This window comes from Panulirus ornatus, chromosome 38, assembly GCF_036320965.1.
Source record: "Panulirus ornatus isolate Po-2019 chromosome 38, ASM3632096v1, whole genome shotgun sequence".
NCBI classification, from domain to species: domain Eukaryota; kingdom Metazoa; phylum Arthropoda; class Malacostraca; order Decapoda; family Palinuridae; genus Panulirus; species Panulirus ornatus.
In genome coordinates, this window is record NC_092261.1 from 6,275,280 (window position 1) to 6,299,258 (window position 23,979).

Below are 23,979 nucleotides of genomic sequence, written 5' to 3' on the forward strand. Positions count from 1 at the left end.
TAGAAGGCGACTAAAAGGGAAGGGAGCAGGAGGCTGAAAATCGTCCCCTCTTGTTTTTTTTTTAATTTTCCAAAAGAAGGAACAGAGAAGGGGGCCAGGTGAAAATATTTCCTCAAAGGTCCAGTCCTCTGTTCTTGACGCTACCTCGCTAACGCGTGTCGTAGAAGGCGACTAAAAGGGGAGGGAGCTGGGGGCTGGAAATCCTCCCTTCTCATTATTTTTTTTTAATTTTCCAAAAGGAACAGAGAACGGGGCCAGGTAAGGATATTCCCTCAAAGGCCCATTCCTCTGTTCTTAACGCTACCTCGCTAACGCGGGAAATGGCGAATAGTTTAAAAAAAAAAAAAATATATATATATATATATATATATATATATATATATATATATATATATATATATATATATATATATATATATATGTGTGTGTGTTCTATGAGTAATGCCTCGAGCACTTGCAGAATTGCTGATTTTAATAGTTTTACTCTTCCAGATGAAATAATGATTTGATTCTCGAACTGCCTTACACGCTGTTGTCCTGGGATGATAATGGTTATGACCTGCACAGCACAAAATTAGTCGCCCGGTGTGATATTGACTTTGGAAAGGTTCCGTGGGTGGAAGAAAGCATTATTACTAATATAATAAGTTTAATTTCTGTACATGTAGCACTAATACGCCCCCATAACTGAATCGTGATCCCGTGTAAACTGCGGTCAACACATATGATCAGTGACGTCACTATCCAAGGCCGAGAATAATCGGAGAAAGCTGACACGGGCTATATCTTTTGGTGTAATTACGATCTCCTTTTCTCTGGTAGGTGCATTATTCATTCGTATACAATGAATTGACTTAGAGGATCAGATACGCTTGTCGCCATGTGTGATGTAAACTTGATATTCGAGTACAAATGGTGAAAACATCGAGGCTCGAGTGGGAGGTCCTTGGCGCTGATTGGCTGGCGGTTACCTCGAGCTGCTCCTCGACCAATGAGGACGAGGCGGCGCCGAGTTCCTTTCACCAAGCGCCATATTAAGTGACACCTGCTTCCTTCGGCAACATTTCTAGTCCTTCTCACCCTTTTCAAGAGGTGCTAAGCGGTCGTTAGTTGCGGGTGAATCTGGGTGCTTAATGTGAATACTACTGTCCATAGTTGGAACACTTACGCTCGAGGCAGGCCATGAGAGGGTCAAGTCTGACATAGTTCAAGGACAAGGAAAGTTGAGCTGGTACAGGATGAAGCAAGAGTGTGCCGGGGCCATCCACAGCTAGCGCACCTTTTCTTGCACTCGTTTGTAATGCTGCCGCGATGAGAGCCCTAACCCCCATGCTGTTATTTTGGACAGTGAAGTTGTAGATGCAAGGTTGTGTGGAGCTGCTTCCCTTATCGGCACATCACTGCTGTTTACAGTGATGGCTTCACAGGGAGTTGAGCAGTCCCCATCACCTTCGGGCAGCGAGGAAGTGGAAAGTGATGGGGACAGCAAACATGAGGATGATTTGGACAATGGGAAGGAATCAGATGAGGAAAATGAAGAGAATGTCAGAGAAGAAGCAGATGAATCCGATTCTGATGGTAGTGATCCTACAGGAGAAGAGGGCTCAGAGAACTCCACTAAGCTTAGTGATAATTTTAAATCTGAGTCAGATGATGTAAAAGATTCTGAAAGTTTGAGAAAAGATTCTGAAGGATCTTTACATGACCCTGAAGCTTATGGCATAGATGGTGAGTGCTATCCCCTAGCTGACCTGCCATTAGAGGTAATCACAACAGTTGAACCTACTAATTATTCATATCCTGTCTTGAAGAATATGTCAAATGGAGTTCTAACACACAGAAACATATTCACTGAGCATGAACGATCTGTTTTAGTTAATATCATAGACAAGTACCGGAATATTGTTGACACCCGGAGCCGCACTCGTGAAATATATCTTGAAAAACAGAATGTATGGCAGCAAATTGTAGAGGAATACAACAGCATGGACAACATAATGGTGCGCACAGAAAAGGAACTGCGCAAGTGCTGGGATAACATGAAATACCGTGCTAAACAGGCAGAGAAAGAAATGATAAAGGTGCTTGACCGAGGCTTTGGTGGGTTGATGGTGAAGACTGAGGCACCAGATATAGAAGTCAAAATGGAACCACTAGATCAAGATGATCAGCACTCTGTTTCAGGTTAGTGATGTTACTGTTTTTTGTTAATGTCATCATAGATTAAAACATTAAATTAATTGGTGGCTAACTCTACTCTCATCGTGAAATATGCTGAAATACAAAAGGATTAGAGTGAGCAAAATACCCCTGTAATACAGTAATGTATGAGACTTGGTTAAGTAATTAGATTTTTATTTTCATTAAGCTGATGACTTTCTGTATGTATCAGAATTTTGTTACATGATCTCTTTTGTAGCAATGCAACACTTTCCAGGTCCTTCTGAAGAACGAATTTTTTTTTTTAGAAGGGAATGACATTATCTCTCATGGAATGAAAGAACATTAGATTAGATGAATAAAGCATTTAGGAATTAATTAATATAGGTGTCAATTTACTCAGGGAGAAGAACAAATTTCTTGTGGGAACATATTGCTGAGATAGTGGTGAGAGCTGCACAGTCTTATGTTGACTTACCCTGCTAGTTAGTGCTTGATTCATTTCATATTAGCAAAAACCCTGCCATACTGTGAGGTATCATCAAGATAGAGATCTTGTGGAACAAAATTTTGAAAATATATACCGAAAAACTTTAAACAGCTAACAGACTTAAATTTCATGGATCAACTGGGTCTCTAACAGTATTATGGGTGTATGTCAATCCTGTTTTGGTGGATGTTGGTGTCAGTGATACTTGAACTGTAGCACAATAAGAAAAGGCTCTGAAACAAATTGATTGGTGCGTGGTTTTGATAGATAAAAATTTGATTTCATATAGCTACAGTGGGACTACAATATAAGAAATTGGAAAATTTTGGTATAGTATAGGGTTTTCATTCAAATGATTATCATTATTTCACTGTATGCTTTTTGGTTACTCTGCAGGAAATTGTTGTTTGGTAGATCATTCTACAAATAAAATCCTTTTACATTATGCCTACTGTATCTTGATAGATGAGAGCAGCTTTTATTACAAGCTTATGTTCATAATGCAGATACTACATCCAAATACTTACAGCTTTATTGCCCTACATTCTTTATATGTAGACGCACACTCCTGGTGTAGGCTCGGATGTGTATGTGGTTGTACATGCTCGGAAGTAAAGACATGGTACACTAATACAAGGTTAAGAAGACAGTACAACACAAGTGTAAAACTCTCACCCTGTAGAATACGATTTGTAATCACAATACAGGCCTCAGTTTTGTAGTGATAGTCATTAGTGGCCATAAGTCAGCATGGGCCAGTAAGGTGTCGATCGTGCATGGGTTTGAATCCTCAGCGTTGCAGTAAGCCTTTACTCCACCCAGGTGTTCTTCCTCCACTTTGGGCTGATTGATAAATGGGTATTTGGCTTAGGTTAGGGTGTGTGTGTGTGTTTGCTTACATAAATAGGAGTAAAGACGTTGGACATGTGTAGGTTAAGAGACAGGGCAACTCAGGGGTAAAACTCTCTCTTTATAATACAGTATTATCATTTAACCTTTATCATTAAACACATTAGGTAGAAGTAGTCATTAGGTGCCTCTGAATCCTCTGCTCTAGAGCTACCCTCTGTTTAGTGGCTTGTTAAAGGTGAGGCACTAAAGACAAAGAAGCAGTAATCGAAAGATAGCAAAATCACACACCCTTACATCATTCCTTACAGTAGCAGTAAAGAATTCATTAGAGAAAAACTAAGACATGAACCTGTGAATGTGGCATCTGTATTCTAGACTTTTTCCCAGTTTTTAAGAATTGCCTATATACTCAAGTCATACATTTATGACATGGTGACATCTTGAAGCAGAGCATGATGGGGCAGGGATCCAGATGCTTTCTGGCTTATGTAAACCCGTTTTCTGTTCTTAGGTAATTGTCAAGGTGACCTTTGAAGGCATTTATACTATCAGCTGTTTCTGTTACATGGGAAAGGTTATTCCAGTGGTCAAAACTCTTTGCATAAAGAAAAAAATACTTCCTGACATCCAAACTTGCATGATGTTTGAACAGTTTACATGGGTGTCCTCTTGTCATAGTTTTTTTTAATTGTGAAGATTATTTCTGGGCCAGCTTTTACATAACCCCTTAGAATTATAAACACTTCTACAAGGTCAGCACAGAGATGTCTAGTCTCTACTTTTGTCAGACTCAGCCTTTTTAGTCTCTGATTGTATTCTATAGTTCATTTTACTCCATCTCCTTTGCTCCCTCACAAGTAGATCTACATCTTTTGTAGTAATTGTAGCATCCATGTTTGAAGTGAGGTCTCACCAAGGACTGATGTCAGGATTAATTCCAGTTTAGTCACCACTTGTAAGCTCTGTACCATATTGTTTTAACGAATATTTTCGTCATTGTGTTACCCAGGAGCTTTTTCTAGAGACTCCTGCAGTCCAAGATTTACTACTTCTAGTAGCAAGGAAATTTAAACTCCTTTCAGATGAAAACTTGAGTTTTTTTTTAATGATGCTGTAATTCCATTGATATAGCATTTTCAAAGATGACTTTTCACTTACGATGTAACCTTGACCAGGAGTCTGATAGAACCTGTGTTTTTTTTTTTTTTTCATACATATTCGCCATTTCCTGCATTAGCAAGGTAGTATTAAGAACAGAGGACTGTGCCTAAGAGGAAAAATCCTCACTTGGCCCCCTTCTCTTTTCCTTTTTTTGGAAAAGCAAAAACAGGAGAGGAGGATTTCCAGCCCCCTGCTACCTACCCTTTTAGTTGCCTTTTACAACATGCAGGGAATACGTGGGAAGTATTCTTTCTCCCCTATCCCCAGGGATAAAAATGTGTGTATGTATGCGTATGTGTGTGTATATGGTTTTTTTTTTTTTTTTTTTTTTTTTTTCGGTCTCCCGCATTTGCGAGGTAGCACAAGGAAACAGACGAAAGAAATGGCCCAACCCACCCCCATACACATGTATATACATACACGTCCACACACGCAAATATACATACCTACACAGCTTTCCATGGTTTAGCCCAGACGCTTCACATGCCCTGATTCGATCCACTGACAGCACATCAACCCCGGTATACCACATCGATCCAATTCACTCTATTCCTTGCCCGCCTTTCACCTTCCTGCATGTTCAGGCCCCGATCACTCAAAATCTTTTTCACTCCATCTTTCCACCTCCAATTTGGTCTCCCACTTCTCCTCGTTCCCTCCACCTCCGACACATATATCCTCTTGGTCAATCTTTCCTCACTCATTCTCTCCATGTGCCCAAACCATTTCAAAACACCCTCTTCTGCTGTCTCAACCACGCTCTTTTTATTTCCACACATCTCTCTTACCCTTACATTACTTACTCGATCAAACCACCTCACACCACACAATGTCCTCAAACATCTCATTTCCAGCACATCCACCCTCCTGCGCACAACTCTATCCATAGCCCACGCCTCGCAACCATACAACATTGTTGGAACCACTATATATATATATATATATATATATATATATATATATATATTTTTTTTTTTTTTTTTTTTTATACTTTGTCGCTGTCTCCCGCGTTTGCGAGGTAGCGCAAGGAAACAGACGAAAGAAATGGCCCAACCCCCCCCCCCCCATACACATGTACATACACACGTCCACACACGCAAATATACATACCTACACAGCTTTCCATGGTTTACCCCAGACGCTTCACATGCCTTGCTTCAATCCACTGACAGCACGTCAACCCCTGTATACCACATGACTCCAATTCACTCTATTTCTTGCCCTCCTTTCACCCTCCTGCATGTTCAGGCCCCGATCACACAAAATCTTTTTCACTCCATCTTTCCACCTCCAATTTGGTCTCCCTCTTCTCCTCGTTCCCTCCACCTCCGACACATATATCCTCTTGGTCAATCTCTCCTCACTCATTCTCTCCATGTGCCCAAACCATTTCAAAACACCCTCTTCTGCTCTCTCAACCACGCTCTTTTTATTTCCACACATCTCTCTCACCCTTACGTTACTTACTCGATCAAACCACCTCACACCACACATTGTCCTCAAACATCTCATTTCCAGCACATCCATATATATTTTTTTTTTTTTTTTTTTTTTTTTTATACTTTGTCGCTGTCTCCCGCGTTTGCGAGGTAGCGCAAGGAAACAGACGAAAGAAATGGCCCAACCCCCCCCCCCCATACACATGTACATACACACGTCCACACACGCAAATATACATACCTACACACCTTTCCATGGTTTACCCCAGACGCTTCACATGCCCTGATTCACTCCACTGACAGCACGTCAACCCCTGTATACCACATCGCTCCAATTCACTCTATTCCTTGCCCTCCTTACACCCTCCTGCATGTTCAGGCCCCGATCACACAAAATCCCCTTCACTCCATCTTTCCACCTCCAATTTGGTCTCCCTCTTCTCCTCGTTCCCTCCACCTGACACATATATCCTCTTGGTCAATCTTTCCTCACTCACTCTCTCCATGCGACCAAACCACTTCAGAACACCCTCCCCCGCTCTCTCAACCACGCTCCCTTTACTTCCACACATCTCTCCCACCCCCACGCCACTTACTCGATCAAACCACCCCACACCACACACCGTCCCCAAACATCTCACCTCCAGCACATCCATCCTCCCGCGCACAACTCCATCCACAGTCCACACCCCGCAGCCACACAACACCGTTGGAACCACTATTCCCTCAAACATACCCATTTCCGCTTTCCGAGACAACGTTCTCGACTTCCACACACTCTTCAAGGCTCCCAGAATTTTCGCCCCCTCCCCCACCCTATGATCCACTTCCGCTTCCATGGTTCCATCCCCTGCCAGATCCACTCCCAGATATCCAAAACACTTCACCTCCTCCAGCCTTTCTCCACTCAAACTCACCTCCCAATTGACCCGACCCCCAACCCTACTGTACCTAATAACCTTGCTCTTATTCACATTTACTCTTAAAAAAAAAAAAAAAAAAAAAATATATATATATATATATATATATATATATATATATATATATATATATATATATATATATATTCCCTGGGGATAGGGGAGAAAGAATACTTCCCACGTATTCCCTGCATGTCGTAGAAGGCGACTAAAAGGGAAGGGAGCGGGGGGCTGGAAATCCTCCCCTCTCCTTTTTTTTTTTTTTTTTTTTTTTTTTTTTTTTTTTTTTTTTTTCCAAAAGAAGGAACAGAGAAGAGGTCCAGGTGAGGATATTCCCTCAAAGGCCCAGTCCTCTGTTCTTAACGCTACCTCGCTATCGCGGGAAATAGCGAATAGTGTGAAAAAAAAAAATATATTTATATATATATATATATATATATTATTATTATTATTATCATCCTTGGGGATAGGGGAGAAAGAATACTTCCCACGTATTCCCTGCATGTCGTAGAAGGCGACTTAAAGGGGAGGGAGCAGGGGGCTGGAAATCCTCCCATCTCGTTTTTAATTTTCCAGAAGAAGGAACAGAGAAGGGGGCCAAGTGAGGATTTCCCTCAAAGGCTCAGTCCCCTGTTCTTAACACTACCTCACTAACATGGAAAATGGCAAACTATGGAATGATGATACAGCGCTGGTGGCTGATTCATGTGAGAAACTGCAGAAGCTGGTGACTGAGTTTGGTAAAGTGTGTGGAAGAAGAAAGTTAAGAGTAAATGTGAATAAGAGCAAGGTTATTAGGTACAGTAGGGTTGAGGGTCAAGTCAATTGGGAGGTGAGTTTGAATGGAGAAAAACTGGAGGAAGTGTTTTAGATATCTGGGAGTGGATCTGGCAGCGGATGGAACCATGGAAGCGGAAGTGGATCATAGGGTGGGGGAGGGGGCGAAAATTCTGGGGGCCTTGAAGAATGTGTGGAAGTCGAGAACATTATCTCGGAAAGCAAAAATGGGTATGTTTGAAGGAATAGTGGTTCCAACAATGTTGTATGGTTGCGAGGCGTGGGCTATGGATAGAGTTGTGCGCAGGAGGATGGATGTGCTGGAAATGAGATGTTTGAGGACAATGTGTGGTGTGAGGTGGTTTGTTCGAGTGAGTAACGTAAGGGTAAGAGAAATGTGTGGAAATAAAAAGAGCGTGGTTGAGAGAGCAGAGGAGGGTGTTTTGAAGTGGTTTGGGCACATGGAGAGAATGAGTGAGGAAAGATTGACCAAGAGGATATATGTGTCGGAGGTGGAGGGAACGAGGAGAAGAGGGAGACCAAATTGGAGGTGGAAAGATGGAGTGAAAAAGATTTTGTGTGATCGGGGCCTGAACATGCAGGAGGGTTAAAGGAGGGCAAGGAATAGAGTGAATTGGAGCGATGTGGTATACCGGGGTTAACGTGCTGTCAGTGGATTGAATCAGGGCATGTGAAGCGTCTGGGGAAAACCATGGAAGGCTGTGTAGGTATGTATATTTGCGTGTGTGGACGTATGTATATACATGTGTATGGGGGGGGGTTGGGCCATTTCTTTCGTCTGTTTCCTTGCGCTACCTCGCAAACGCGGGAGACAGCGACAAAGTATAAAAAAGAAAAAAAAAAAAGAATATATATATATATATATATATATATTTTTTTTTTTTTTTTTCCCGCTGTCTCCTGCGTTTGCGAGGTAGGCAAGGAAACAGACGAAAGAAATGGCCCAACCCACCCCCATACACATGTATATACATACACGTCCACACACGCAAATATATATATAGGTGAGGATATTCCCTTAAAGGTCCAGTCCTCTGTTCTCAACGCTACCTCGCTAACGCGGGAAATGGCGAATAGTTTGAAAGAAGAAAGAATATATATATATATATATATATATATATATATATATATATATATATTATTTATACACTTGATTGCTGTTTTCCACATCAGCAAGGTAGTGCCAGGAAAGAGATGAAGAGTAGCCCATCCACTCATATACAAATATATATATACATAAATGCCCATATACACACATATACATATCAACATATACATACATATACTTACGCATACACATACATATACGTACACATACACAGACATATATACCCATGTACATATTCATACTTGCTTGCCTTCATCCAGTTCTGGCTCTACCTGTCCCACAGGAAGGAGCATTGCTACCCACTGCTTCATCAAGGCAGCCCCAGGAAAACAGACAAAAATAAGGCCACATTCACTCACACTCAGTCTCTAGCTGTCATTTGTAATGCATGGAAACCACAGCTCCCTGTCCACATCCAGGCCCCACAGACCTATCCATGGTTTATCCCAGACGTTTCACACTTAATCACCATTTCTCGTTATTCAGGTAGTGCCAAGAACAGACAAAGAAAGGCCATATCTGTGCTCATCCATTCTCTAGCTCTCATGTGTAATGGACCAAAACTCCAGTTCCTTGTCTGTTATCAGGCCCAATAGACCTTTCCATAGTTAACCCCAGTTGCTTTGTATGCCCTGGTTTAATCCATTGACATCATTTCATTTCTCTCTTTCCTGTGCATACCTTGCACCTTCCTGCATGTTCAGGCCTTGGTCACTCTTAAGTCTTTTTCACCCCATCCTTCCATCTCCAGTTTAGTCTCCTGTTTCTCCTTTTTCCCTTCGCTTCTGACACATTTATCCTCTTTGTCAACTTTCCATCACTCATTCTCTCCATATGTCCAGACCATTTCAGCATACCCTCTTCAGGTCTCTCAATCACACACTATTTATTGCCACACCTTTCTCTTACCCTTTCATTACTTACTTGATCATACCACCTCACATTGCATATTGACCTCATACATTTTATTTCCAACACATTCACCCATCTCTGCACAGGCCATGCTTTTCATCCATATGACATTTTTGGAACTACTGTACCTTCAAACATACCCAATTTTTCACTCTCAGATAATGATCTCTTTTTCCATACATTCTTCAGCACTCCCTGGACCTTCATGTTAGCAGTATGAAATTCATGTGGACCTCTAAGCTAGTGTCAGGTTGGCTGTTGATTGGAAAGTAGTAAAGCATACAGCTTCATTTGCTGGCATTGGTTTGTTAACATACAAAAGTCATGCACCTTTCAGTTTGCACTGTAAAATGAATGTTGACAAGTTTAGATGTTGTAGAAAGATATGTGAGGCATTGAGCAAATGTATCGTACACGACAGTAATGTGATTTATATTCAATTGTAAAAGAATAGGAATGATAATGTCACATTGCAAGCAATCAATATGTAGACATAGCATTTGGCATTCAAAATTCATATTAGCATCAAAACGTATTTTTCTGAGGTCATAATAAAATTTAAACCAATCTTAACCTTGAAACAGAGGCATATGCTATACTCATCACTCATTAAGCCTACTGTTATTCCATTTTTATAGTAAAAGTCCTTTCATTATTTATAGATTTTACCATGGTACTAAAGATGTCTGATGCTTTTGTGTGCTTTGTACAGTTTTATATTGATGTCTAGTGTTTCTGATGATGTATTTTTCTTCTTGGTATCAGATGAAGAAGATAGCAATGATCCATCTAGTGGTGCTGCTGGTGATGACGATAGGGAACCTGCTTTAAAGAGAGCTCGTCAGGAGTCACCTAAGCTCTCAAGTCTCCTGCTAGCTGCTGCAAATAAGCGCTCACCATCCAGGAAGGTGGTTGGAAGTAAAAATGGTGGGGTGGCTCACAAGAATAGCAGTGGCAGTTTCCCTTACAACATACCAGCTTGCACAAAGGTCTTACATGTCAAAAAAAAAACCCATCCTGGCAGTGCCAATACCAATGCTACCACATTGACAGTAAATGCTGCCTCAGGGTCTGAGATTCCAATATTACCAAAAGGTTTAGCATCATGTCTGTCTATTACCAACATTCCTAACCCAATCTGTGCTACCAGTCTTGTAGGAGGGAATGTTGGATCTCATGCAAGGGATTCAGTTTCACCAAATGACTCTCCTGTTCAGGCTTCAATCAAACCAATGCCTAGTTTGAAGAAAATGGTACCTAGTAAGATTCAGACAACAGGTATCAGCAAAAACACTAATATGCGTGGTTCACGGAAGTCAAATGTTTTATCCTCAAGAGTTCGGGGCCATAACTCTGCACCCTCCCATACCTTGATTTCAGGACACAATTCAAATTCTTTAAACAATTCAAGCATAGTGCATTGCACTGATAGCTTAATATCACCAACAAATACTGATAATGATAGTGATAGAAATGAAATTCCTGACAGATTGCTCAATACAAAGTTGGTAACTCAGCGTTTGGAATTGGAACGCCGTGAACATGAACTGAAAATGAAGCTGCTTGAGAAGGAGCTTCAGGCACAAACTTACCAATCCCAGTACTGGTATCTTAAATTAAAACTGCTTCGTAGTGGACGGGAAAATATTACTCTCAACTTGGCTGGTGCTACTAATGGTGATATTGATTAACTGAGCTTTTTATTAGGTCAGGGTTAACTGTAGGTTGTGAGTTTGTGATGTTTTCCATAAACTGATTTTTGGATAAAGAACAAAACCTGTATGTATTATATGCCTAGTTTTTCTTCTTAATGGTTGTTCTTTTATTTATTATTGAGGTTGTTGGTTACTTGGTATTGTGTCATTTTGACTCACTGATGGTTGTGTTTTTCAGGTATTTTACATTGTGTTATTTAATTTTGGTTATTGTACAGGTTATTACTTAAAGCTCACATGTATCCCATGATATGTTGATCCATATGAAGAGAAATAAAGCTACTGATTTCATATTCAATACTTTTTTTATTAGAATAAAGTTAACATTGCATTGCTGATAGAGGTTTCTTAAAGGAATTAAATGTAGAGGTATTGGTTTATAAAGACTTATTTAGTCTTTGAATTACACTACAACTAATGTGAGCAACAGCAAGGAGTTATATGCAAGGGCAAAAAAATTATTCTTGTCATGTTTTTGAGATGTCTTCAAAGAAATTTTTTTATATAAAGTAAGGGTCACACTGCAAGAGTAATGATTTCTTCTTTATGCTGTCAGTTACTTAGAAATAGACTATTGTAATCTTTGTTTCTCAGTGTGGATGTCAATACCTGATTGATTAATTGGTATATTTTATGGTCTCTGTCCGTCCCACAGATTTTGTCTGATGTGCTAAAACCAGAACTCATGCATAGAGAGTAAATTTAAATGCAGTTGTTAGGCATAATCAAAGATTATATTAGCTATAATTTTTTTTTCATGAGTCCTGACATGTAATTTACAGTGTCCAGCAGTAGCCAGCTATGTGATTCTGGTTAGCTGCTGGTCATAGAATGCTTGCTGCTGGTGAGTGCAGTAGAAATCTGTTAACCCAGCATAGGTGCATCCTGTATGTAGCATGGTTACTAGTCAAATAAATATAAATTTGGTTATTGGCTTGAGAGCATTTGAGGAGAACCGAGGGGTCATGAAAATATTTCAAGGCTCAAGTTGGGTGGCTCAGTCTCCAAAGGATTTACATTGATACAATTCTGTGATCTGCAGTTGCATGATAATATTGGTTGATTCTCTTTGTCTGTGCTTGATTAATGAGGTAAAGAAATTAAGTCCATCCTAGTTTCAATTAAATGATATTTTCATCCCATATTACAAGTAATTTTCATCCCATATTACAAGTATAGTGGTTGATATCCTGTGTTTCAAAGCAGAAACTCAGAATAGTGCTTAATCTGAACTATGATATGTGATGAAATGATGTATTAGTGTCAGTGATGGTGTGTGATTCATATGTGTATCCCTCAAATTTTTATGGATACAGTACTGTGTTTATTCCATTTCATGATACAACAGTATGTGAAGGAAGGTTTATTTTTTCAAGCAGCTGATGTGTTTCCAATTTTTTCATGTTCTAAACTAGTGTTCATTCACCTATCAGATGTATGTGATAAGTGATAGTATTAATTTTGGGAATTTAACTTAGTCTAAAACAAAGCCAGTGGTTTTTTAGTTTGTCACTGTGGGTTATTTTTACTACCAGTGGCCTTCTGCTCACACAAGTAAATTACACCTTGCACAGTGATCTGGGAAGGTATGTTAAAGTTATGCTTCAGGAATCTTGCTACTATAGCCTGAGAATTATGGAATGAGTGGTCACACAAATTAGTGGTTACACAAATTATGTATTAAAGTGATTAGATTTTTTTCATGTTATCTGTCATATAGAATGAGATTTTGTGGTTCTTAAAGCTGTTGTAACTTCTTTGCCAGGCAGGTTGATCATTGATTCCTAAAGAAAGAAATCTATTTTGCATATCATAGTAACTTATTCATTATGTTCCATAATAATGTTAGTGCTAGAATTTTCAGAAAGCAAGGTCTCTAAATTTGAAGAGGCACACAAATCAAATTATATGCTGAATTCATTTTGCGTTGTTTATGAAAGCATTATGTTAATGGAATTACGTGTTATCAGTTATACAAGACAGGATCAGAAGAGCCAAGTGGGGATTTGTGCACAAAAGCTCTGGCTGGGATGTATGAATATCAACCACTATAATTAGGATGAAAATGAAGGGAGAGATACTTTGTGTGATAAGAGAAATCTAGGTGTTATGGCTTTGAGTGAAATTAAGTTAAAGGAGAAGGTGGTAGGATAGTTAGGGAACTTCATAGAGTGAAAACTGGTATAGTTCAAGGGCAAAAGTGAATGAATGGCTGGGTCAGTTAAAGGAGTTATGGGACAGAGGTAAAGATTATAAGAAAGCAGGTTCAAGATTGGTATGTGTTAGAATGTAGGTATAGGATTAGAGTTGGGTGGTGGTTAATGTTCATGTTCCGTATTAATGATTAATGTTTGTACTCCTTATAGTGAGAGGAGAGGAGAAAGGGGTAGTTTTTTCGAAGCACAGTGAATATTTTGATACAAGATATTGAAAATGGGGCAAGGGGATCTGAATACCAGAGTGGGTGTTGTGGTAAATGAAGAAAAGTTAGCTTAGTTGTGTATTGAAAGAATGGTAATAGGTAGTTGTATACTGAGAGAATGGTGATCAGGAATACTTGACTGATAAAAGGTGCAGGCAGGGGTATATTAGGGAGGGAATTGTTCATTTGTTCCCAACACTACCTCACTAGGGTGCAAGAAGCATTCAGGTACTGTGTTGTGATTTATCACCTTGTGTGTTATTGTTTCTACTTATCTCCTCCCTTAGGTAGGTCAGAGCCCCTTTAACAAAAATTTTACTAATTGTTTTTATGTAAACCTGCCAGGGGAACACTGTAGTAATGTTTGCAGAAAAGTAAAAAAGCAGAAATGGCAGAAAATAATCTAAGCAACATGTAGCAAAGTCTAATAGTTGAGGGACAGATGCATACTGTTATTAGCTGTTACGATAGCTTATTCTTTGTTTAGCTAAGAAGGGTTATGATACTATGCTGGGATTGGTTTAATCACCTTTTGCCTGCTTTTGTTTATCCTTAAACATTCTCACCACCATAGAGATGCCTTGCATCTTTGTCCCTAGTATGATGTAGCCACAAAGCCTATTGAAATTCACAAGTCTTGCACATTAGGTTCTACCTTTTTCATTGTGCTGAAACATGAAAGCAGTACAGTGTGTATGTGTGTTTTGAGGTAGGGACAGGATTACTATAGGTTTCACTGGTTGGTGTGTGTGTGTGTGTGTATGTGTGTTTTAAGTGAGGTAGGGACATGATCATTGTAGGTTTCACTGGTTGGGCAGGATGTAATCTGTTAAATTTTACACTTTATTGATCTTTGGTGTATTAATGTGAATTTGATATGAATTTTGTAAGGAGTGTTGAGGGCTCTCCTTCATCACTGACTCATTTTGTGAGGTCTTTTTCTTATGATTGATTAATTTCTTGAGGAGTCTCCTTTAACACCAACTCAGAATTTCTGAATGTTTAGTTCTTGTAGAGGTCAAAAAGAAAGTGTTAAAAATTTTTATGTGGTAAATTAAGAATGTTGAAGTTTTAGTTTTATAGATATAATTTTGAAAAGTCAATAATGTAAGGTTTTGGTTACTGTCAAGTGTAATTATTAGGATGATGAGATTTTGTAGATAATCAAGAATTTTTCTTACCTGCTTTGTATGCCATATTCTAGTGATATTTTTAGTTGCTAATTTTGAAATATTATGTATATCAACTTATTCACTGCTTTCGTTATATGTAGATCAGTTTTTTCTCTTCTCTGCAGCTGTGGCATATTCAGTAAAAAAAATCTTCAGTCGCATGTCTGTCTCAGGGTGAAGTATTCGGCCATTAATGCATATAGGGGCATCCCATGCATTTTTACTAGACACTTTGCAAATTTTATCCATACACTGATCAAGTCTATATGGAGCTGTCAGTGCAGCATGGACAAGATCTGTGCCTTTTTGTTATGAAATAATTTTTGAAGCCATGATACATGAACAGAGTTAAAGATGTCTGTTTTGAAAACGCTTGGAAATTTTGTTTGATTGTTTGAAAAACTGCCAGAAATACCACACACCTGACTTCTTTTACTTGACAGTACTCCAGTTGTGCCTCATATGACTGGCAGCAGAACATCACAAGTTAAATGGCATGTAACACAAGTTGATACTGTTTAACCAGTTTCAATTGTTCATCATTTTATTTAGAAAGTTATGCTCTAGATAATCGTTATAACAAACTCATGATTTTTTTCATCCCCTTCACATACTTAGTGTACAGTGGATATCAGGACTGCCACAGTGAAAGGGTTAACAACTGTAAGGCTTAAGTAATGTAGAGTTTTGAAGATTTTATAAGCAAATTTGCCCATATATGCATTTGTACAGGAGTTTTTCACATTTATAAAGTTTCTAATGCCTGTTTATATTTCATATGTGGATAATAGTTGAATATGGTTTTATGAAATAGAAAAGATAATTGATTCTATACTGTAATTTGAATGTGAAAAATTAATAGTATTAGCTGCCAAATATCACTAGCATATTTTTGAGAAAACTTTGTCTTTAATGTGGTGCTTGTTTTAAACTCGTGATTTACCTGAAGTGTATTTTGAATGCTTGTTGCTATTTTCTCTATTTAAATATATATATATATATATATATATATATATATATATATATTAGGGTTACCGTATAGCACAAGATAGGTACCAAAAAAGTTCACATAGTATTGAATTGCTCAGTATCGTGACATCTATATTCTTGTAGATAAGGGTATAGGACTGTGGGTCAAAAATAAAACAAGAACATTACGTACACAATGTATGAAAAAACACTGAAAGTGTTATCCGAGCAGAAAAAATTGTACACAACTCGGAAAATGGTACACAGGTATCTGCATATATTACATCCTCATTTCTTTGGACAATGGGATAGGTTAGGTAAGGTTTTGTTGTATGTTATTTCTGAATATGTAGATGATTATTCATGCATCAATTAAGAAACCACTGAAGACAACTACATAGAAAAATGTTTATGTTTTATTTTTATACTTTATTGCTATTTCCCACATCAACAAGGTAGCACCAGTGCAAAAATAAAACCACACACACACACAGCTCATAGAAGAAAAACCTGTAGAGTATGAATAAGATACAATTTACCATTTCATTCACTGAAAAATGATCACTGCTTTTAACTGAAACATGATCTCTCACTTTGCCTTGCCTCCCTACCTGAATTGCAGATGCTCTGCTGTGCCACCCATATCTCTATTATTTTTCATAATATTTAACATATTGCTTGAATTTGACTTCAACCCACTAAAGAGAAATGTGGTGAAAAATGTAGATATACAAAGAACACTATTTAATGCATCATTTACTGGGTAAGATGTACATTTTGAACTGAGATAACCACACCACTCCCTCCTCCATGCAGTGCAAGTATTCTGTATTCTACAGAGTTGATCCCTGCTGCCATGTTCCAACTGCATACCTACACCCTCCTAACCTGCTCTCCATTGTCTCCAGCAACTTATTCCTCATTCGGGAAACCTCCATTGCAACTAAGGATGTAGTAGACTGGCTGGTTCTTTTTATCCTCTTGCTGATATAATGTATCGTTTTGATAATAGAGGAGACTTATCCAAATGAGTGACTGGGGGAGGCAAGGAGCCTTATTCCTCAATTATTAGTAGGGAAGGCAAAGAGCCATGTTTCATAGGTACTGATGGCGGGGAATTGAGGAACCTTGTTCCATAGGTACTGGTGGGGAAATGAGGAGCTGTGTTCTATAGGTACTGGGAGAGGGGAGGAATCATTTGTTCCTGGAATATTGGTAGGGGAGTCGAAGTGCCCTGTTCCTCAGGTTCTGGGAGAGACTAGCGGTGAAAGCGAGGGGCGTTGTTCCTTGGGTACATAAAGAGCCTTGTTCTTCAGGTATTAGTAGGTAGGTGAAGAGCCTTTCTCCTTAGATACTGTTTGATGAAGCATGGTACATTGTTCTTCAGATACAGGTAGGGAAGGCAAAGAGCTGTTGTTCCTCAGGTAATGGTGTGAAAGGCAAAGAGCTTTGTTCCTCAGGTACTGGTAGGGGAAGCAAGAAGACTTGTTCCTGAGGTATGGGTGGGAGAGGCATGGAGCCTTGTTCTTTAGATACTGACAGGGAAGTGTGGAGCATTGCTTCTCAGATACTGATGGGGGAGGCAATAATCCTTCTTGAGTTACTGGAGGGGGAGGTGATTTACTAGATCGTCCTTTGTACCATCTAGAGCATTTCATGTTTGTGTTTCATCAGCATCCAGTGATAACTCCATTGTATAAGATTTATTCTTCAAGGTCATTTATAAGGTACTGGTTTATTGAATACAAAATTTGTGAGATCCTGTATGTCATATGATGGCATTTGAAATTCAGGCTAAAACTATTGCTACAGTCATTCTAGACCTGACTTTCATTATATGCAATGCAAGGTGATTTTAAGAACATATTGTAGAAAAAGGTGCATAACTTATGCTGCAGAATATGCTTGTGTGCTCCACCACCAACTATACAACACAATGCTTGGCAAGCTGCTGCTGCATCACATGAATATTGTTTGGCCATTGGCAACTCAATGGTGGGTCATTTCGATAACAGTTTCTCTCCCTACACCACAAGGCTTTGCAACTGTCTGTATTCTCATGTCTTTCCCAATAGCTATGGCCTGGCACATTTTAAAAGATAGGTTTTTCACTTCCAAATTTTGTAATGATTTTCTTTTGTCCCTTTTTCCCTTTTATAATCCTCTCAATATTTCAAGTAAGGCCCAACCTTGTTGTGGACTTTTGCCTATGACTGGAGCCTCCAATGTAAAAAAGAAAAAGTAATATAAGTGTGTTACACAAAAGTCCATCACAAGAGGCTCTGTTAAAATAGGTCTGTATTTTGAACAGGCTCATTTTTAGTATGAGTACTTGCTAGATCCATATGCATGGAGGTGACTGGTTCAAGTGGGTAGAAGTATAGAAATATAAAACTGGCAAACTGTTCCCTTACTCCTTGAATGTTAGCAGAGAACTGAGAAGGTAAGCAGAATGGCAAGCACAGCGTTGGCACCTTGTGGCACATGGCCAGCTGGGCTTGTACTCTATCACAAGATTTTTACATCAGATTGCATTATATTACAGCACTACTGTATTCATATACATATAGGTGGTAGACCATCACCAGTCAGGTAGGTATTACCAGTGGTACCTGCCTGGGTATTGGGAGGGTTAGTGATGCTTGCACAGTGAGCCAGCACCTCAGTAGCTGTCAAGTTTTATTTCTTTGACTTTTGTAGCTCTTTTTTTTTTTCTGCTTCACCACATATAAGCTGCTGACATGCTCTTCATAAACATACAATCTTTCCATCTCAGTCATAACTCTTGACAATACAAAATTTACGGTACTTGTTCTTCATAGCTGTAGGTTTTCCTGCAGTAAGTAGTACACAGTAGACCTACCTTTTGACAAAAATCCCATTGTAAGTACTCTCTTTATTTGTATATCTAATGCATTTGAGAATGGTGATCTTGCATTATGAGTTGCAATCTACTGCTACGCCATTTGTTGTAATGAAGCTTTCTTGAAAGTTCAACATTCTCGCAAGAAATTTGAAAATAGTAACAAAAGTGTTCGTTTCTTTGTAATGCAACTGAATGTTTCATCTTTCATATTGGCTCTCTTGAAATTGTTGATGATGCATACGACCATTGCCATGTGTATCATTGTCATTTTAGCCATTGCTTATGGTAGTAATTCAATATATTGCTCATTTTAGGATTTCCAACTATAGTTGTATGTGCGTCCCTACCACTGTAGTAGACCTGCATTCTTACTGGGCTGTGTTTTCTCTTTCATTATGTTATTAAATATTTTGTTGTAATTGATAGGTTGCTGGAAAATTAGGCTAGGCTCTGAAAAGAAGTCTATTCAGATTTTTTTTTTTTTTTTTTTTTTTTTTTTTTTTTATATTGGTTCCAAGCAAAACAAAATCTTTAATCCAGAAGATTTTTAAGATGACTATTTTGAAGAAGACGTTGAAGCGAGATAACTCACAGACATTGAAACGATACATTTTGAAATATGTACTTTGTAATTCAGGCTCACAGAACTTGAAGTATGAGGTTTTTTCCTCTTCACCCTGTTTTTTTTTCTTCTTTTTCTTAACTTAACATTTTAGTCTAGATCAGTACATTTTGATAAATAATGTAAATCTTATATAATGTAATTGAAATGAGCAGTACTAGTTAACTTTTCCTGGAACAAAGGTACTTCCTTGCTCTATTATTTATATTATTACAGTGTATTATTTGCATCTTTAGAACCCCATTTTCTGGGATTCCTACAGTTTCAAGGCTATGCTCCAAGTGAAAGTAGGGTAAGATGGGTTACTTTAGGGTGGGAGGGTCGTCTGTAATGTATTATTTCTACTCCCTGATAATGATACAACTCATAGAAGCTGACCTCTACCTTGTGGTTTTACCATTTGCAGAGTCCATGAACACTGCTATGATATGAATGACTGCAGATATTTGCTGGGTTTCCTCAAAATTTTACAATTACAGCTAATGAAAGAGAATGAGAACTTTACCAATCTATTTTGAATGCCTGATGGCAAGATTCTATGATAACCTTCTAAAGAAAAGAAATGCATTAGTGGTTATGAGTCCTTTTCCTCGCCACTTATAGTAATTTACAGTTAGATTTATCAATAAGTTGACAACTGAAAATGGGTTGATCTATGATAAATCTGAATCTTACAAAATTTTTGCTCTTCTTCATTTGATAAAGAATCCCAATGAAAAGATACAAGATTTGTCTTATTGTGAATTGTTATTAGGAACAGAAATTCATTTAAAGAAATGTATCAAAGTCACTTAGTTGAACATATAATCATGTGGTTTCTGTATTAAGTTTGACTAAAGGGTGAGAGTTCAGTGACACATATGATTTTATTGCAGTGAGTCAGTGTTAAGGAAGTATGGTTGATTTCATTTTTAAATGTCACTTTGGTACCTAAGGGACATATGTCAGCCACATTAGGAATGGCAAGTCCTCTTCTGAAGTGCCTTTTGAATGGAAGTTCCCAAGATATTCCATGGAAATATTGCTTAAAGTTACTGAAGCTTTAGCATATAGGAAAGAAACCATTTCTGCAAGTACAGAGTTTCCTAAATTGTATCATTAGCCAGACATAGGCATAATGTCTTAAGAGCTTCAGGAAAATCTTCAGCCTTCTGCACCTTAAAATCAAGAATATAGTAGAACTTACAATCATGTGCTAATGATTTTGAACTGAAACTGAACAATCAGTGATAGCTGTGGCAATGGTATTACTTACAATGGTATGTTGATTGTAACCAATTTAGTATCTTTTAAATTCGTTACTTTAATGCATAATTATCATATTTGTAACTACCAGATAGCTTGCATTGCAGTATATTTAAGAGGTTTGGGTCTGATTTCTTCGTACACCATAATTTGTCCATCTCTTTGTATCTTTTATTTTTCTTTGTCATTGTTGCATGATTACTTGTCATTTGACAGTTACATATGTTTCCAGTTGAATGTAATTGCTTCACTTTATCATTATAATGGTGCAAGATAGGGACTCCTTTCAATGACCTATATCTTGAATTGAGTCATTTTAGGAAAGTCAGGCATACTGTTGTAGAGAGAGATGGTGACAATGCCCACAGATGGAAAGCTAGGTTGTATTAAAGGTTTTGAAGATATTTTGGTGCAAGTAGAGTAATTGTTACTATTTTGTGTAATGATCTTTGGGATTTAATTCCATTCTAGCTTAGTATGCCATTGTTTTACTGTTTGTATACTTATTTCCCAAGTTACCATACTATGTTTGGTTCTGGTTGTCCAGTTTTACTGTATTTTGTGAATGTGGATGTTCTTATAAGATTTATCTTTATGTACATATATATATAAATATATATATATATATTTATTTTGTGTGATATATATATTTCATGTGTTTGATAAGTGTGCACCTAGAACTAGCTGCACTAATAAGTACTTGACAGAATGCATTGACAGTGCCTCATCTGTTACCTCAGGAGAGAGTCACACGTTCCTGCAAAATATCAAAATGACACTGAGTAAGGTTTATAAATAAAGAAAATTATGAAATTTTGTTTCTGTATTTTCACCCTATTGGCATTGAATTTTTGGTTACTGAGTGTACAGGGAAATGGATCTATTTGACTGCATTTTAAACTAAAGAATGTTGCGTGATGAAACTTAGAGACAAGCTTTAGCTTAGAGAATTTGTTAGTCGTGATTGTGTAAGATGTGGTTAACAAATTTATTTTTACATATACTTTATGAAAACATTGTAGGGATGTATTATCAGACTTTGAACACTGGATGCTTATAGTAACTGAAAGATGCTGTTTCCGTAAGGCATGATTTGTTGAAAAACTATGATTAACTTATGTGTTACTTCCTGATTTTACCATGCATAATTCTGAATACTCTATGTGCCCTAATTATACCCTTTACAGCCACATTACTTGCCTTTGCATTTGAATTACCTATTACTGATACCTGGTCTTTTACATCAAAACTGCTGACACACTCATTCAGCTGCTCCCAAAATGCCTCATGATCTTTCTTACGGCCTGATTCATAAGCATTAATAATCAGCTGTCTTCCTCCAACTACTTTCAGTTTTACCCACATCAATCTAGAAGTTACTTCCTTACATTCAATCACATACTCCCACAGAACTCAGCTCTCTCTCTCTCTCTCGAGAAGTGAAGGTTCTGCATATATTTTATTATAATTTGTCGCTGTCTCCGGCATTAGCAAGGTAACGCAAGTAAACAGACGAATGAATGGCCCAACCCACCCACATACACGTCCACACATGCACATATACATACCTATACATTTCAACATATATATATACATACACAGACATATACATATATACACATGTACATATTCATACAGCATTGCTACCCCCTGCTTCAGCGAGGTAGCCCTAGGAAAAGACAAAAAATGGCCACATTTGTTAACACCCAGTCTCTAGCAGTCATGTGTTAATGAAATTGCTTTGATTAGGGCGTCAGTTGCTCATGGCATCCTAGCGAAAGATAAAAAAAATTGCAATGAAGTGCAAATGTAATTAATGTGAGTTGCAAACTTAAGAGACAGGATAGTGAACAGAAAGTTTTGGTGTAAAGAATTTCATGAATTGTTAGCTGTAATGCATTTAATGAAGAGGAGAGAGGTTTTCAGAATAAGGAAGGTTGAACTGTGGAAGAATACCTGGGTATGAAGAAGTGCATTCCCCCTTACTGCTGAAGAGTTTGTATCCTAAGGGAAGATCATTTGAACTTGTTAACATAGTCTGTATCCTAAGGGAAGATCATTTGAACTTGTCAACATAGTCCAGTCAATTTGGAAATGATGCACTGCATAACTGGGGTTAGAGCAGTGGGATGCTGAACCTAAGGGGAGTAAAATAGATGTTGTAACATTTTTTATTCAGATGTTGCTTTACTGTTGTCTGAACTAGGGATATGTTGGTTAGAATGGGCCATGGAGTGCAGGAGAATAATACTAAAAGTAAAAGTAAATGAGAATAAAAGTAAGATTGTAGTTTTTTGAAAAGATGGGGTGTCACAGCATAATATCAGTATGAATGATGAAGAAATGAAAGTTGTGGATGATTTAGGCATTTATAGTTGAACATTGGTAAATTAGTAGTAGAAAAATTGTATTAGAGAGTAAAGTCCTGGAGAAAAATTGGAGCTGCAGTGAAAATCTTTATGAAGGAAAAGAAGTTAACTAAAGTGTGCATAAAGCATGCATGAAAGTACTTTTACCAACTGTGATTGTAAAACCATAGTTATGTAGGTCATGAAAAGAGTAGTAGAGATGGATAACCCATGTAATACAGTTGGCATTGGGATAAAGAATGGAGATACTAGGTGGTGTGAAGAAATCAGCAGCAGCCATATAGACAAATAATTTTAACAATGGTATGGTTATATTTGATGTACCTACCTAACTTTTAAGTTCATACTTGCAATAAGCAATTGGTTGGTCAAGAAAATATATACTTTTTGTAGTTAAAGGTTTCTATACAAGATGAGATAGACCACAAGAGAGAGGGGTAGATGCAATGAGAGAATTGCCTAGGGGAAGAAGTGGCCAGAGATGTAATGGAACCATTTTGCATGAGAAATGAAGATAAGAATAGTTATTGTAGTCTCACATGATGAATCATCTTAGTGGTTAAAGTGGAAAAGATAAAGATATAATGCTCTGTGAAGGTACACGTTTCAGTACACCACATTATGCTTTGGTTGTAGATATGTATGAGTGAACTGAGCCTGTATGCACCTAATTCAGTCCACATAAATAGTTACCTAATTATGGTAGATCATTTTTAGCTACTTCTTCTTGTCTTATATCTCTAACTTCTCAATTTTTCA

General features: G+C 38.0%; 2 protein-coding genes across 3 annotated transcripts in view; both read left to right on the plus strand.

Annotated features, from left to right (window-relative positions):
- Positions 1 to 689: 689 nt before the first annotated feature.
- Positions 690 to 23,979, plus strand: part of Trs20 (TRAPP subunit 20) — a 35,292-nt gene continuing 12,002 nt past the window's right edge. The window contains exon 1 of one of the 2 annotated variants that reach the window (XM_071684520.1): positions 690 to 818. The gene's annotated coding sequence lies outside the window, so the exon portion shown is untranslated. Of the gene's footprint in view, positions 819 to 862; positions 1,093 to 23,979 lie in introns of those variants that run through there. The other variant, XM_071684521.1, reaches the window with a different exon arrangement.
- On the plus strand, positions 1,092 to 21,664 carry LOC139760846 (uncharacterized). The gene is made up of 2 exons (XM_071684519.1): positions 1,092 to 2,184; positions 10,606 to 21,664. The coding sequence occupies exons 1-2, from the start codon at positions 1,416 to 1,418 to the stop codon at positions 11,529 to 11,531; spliced, it is 1,695 nt and encodes a 564-aa protein (XP_071540620.1). The 5' UTR covers positions 1,092 to 1,415; the 3' UTR covers positions 11,532 to 21,664.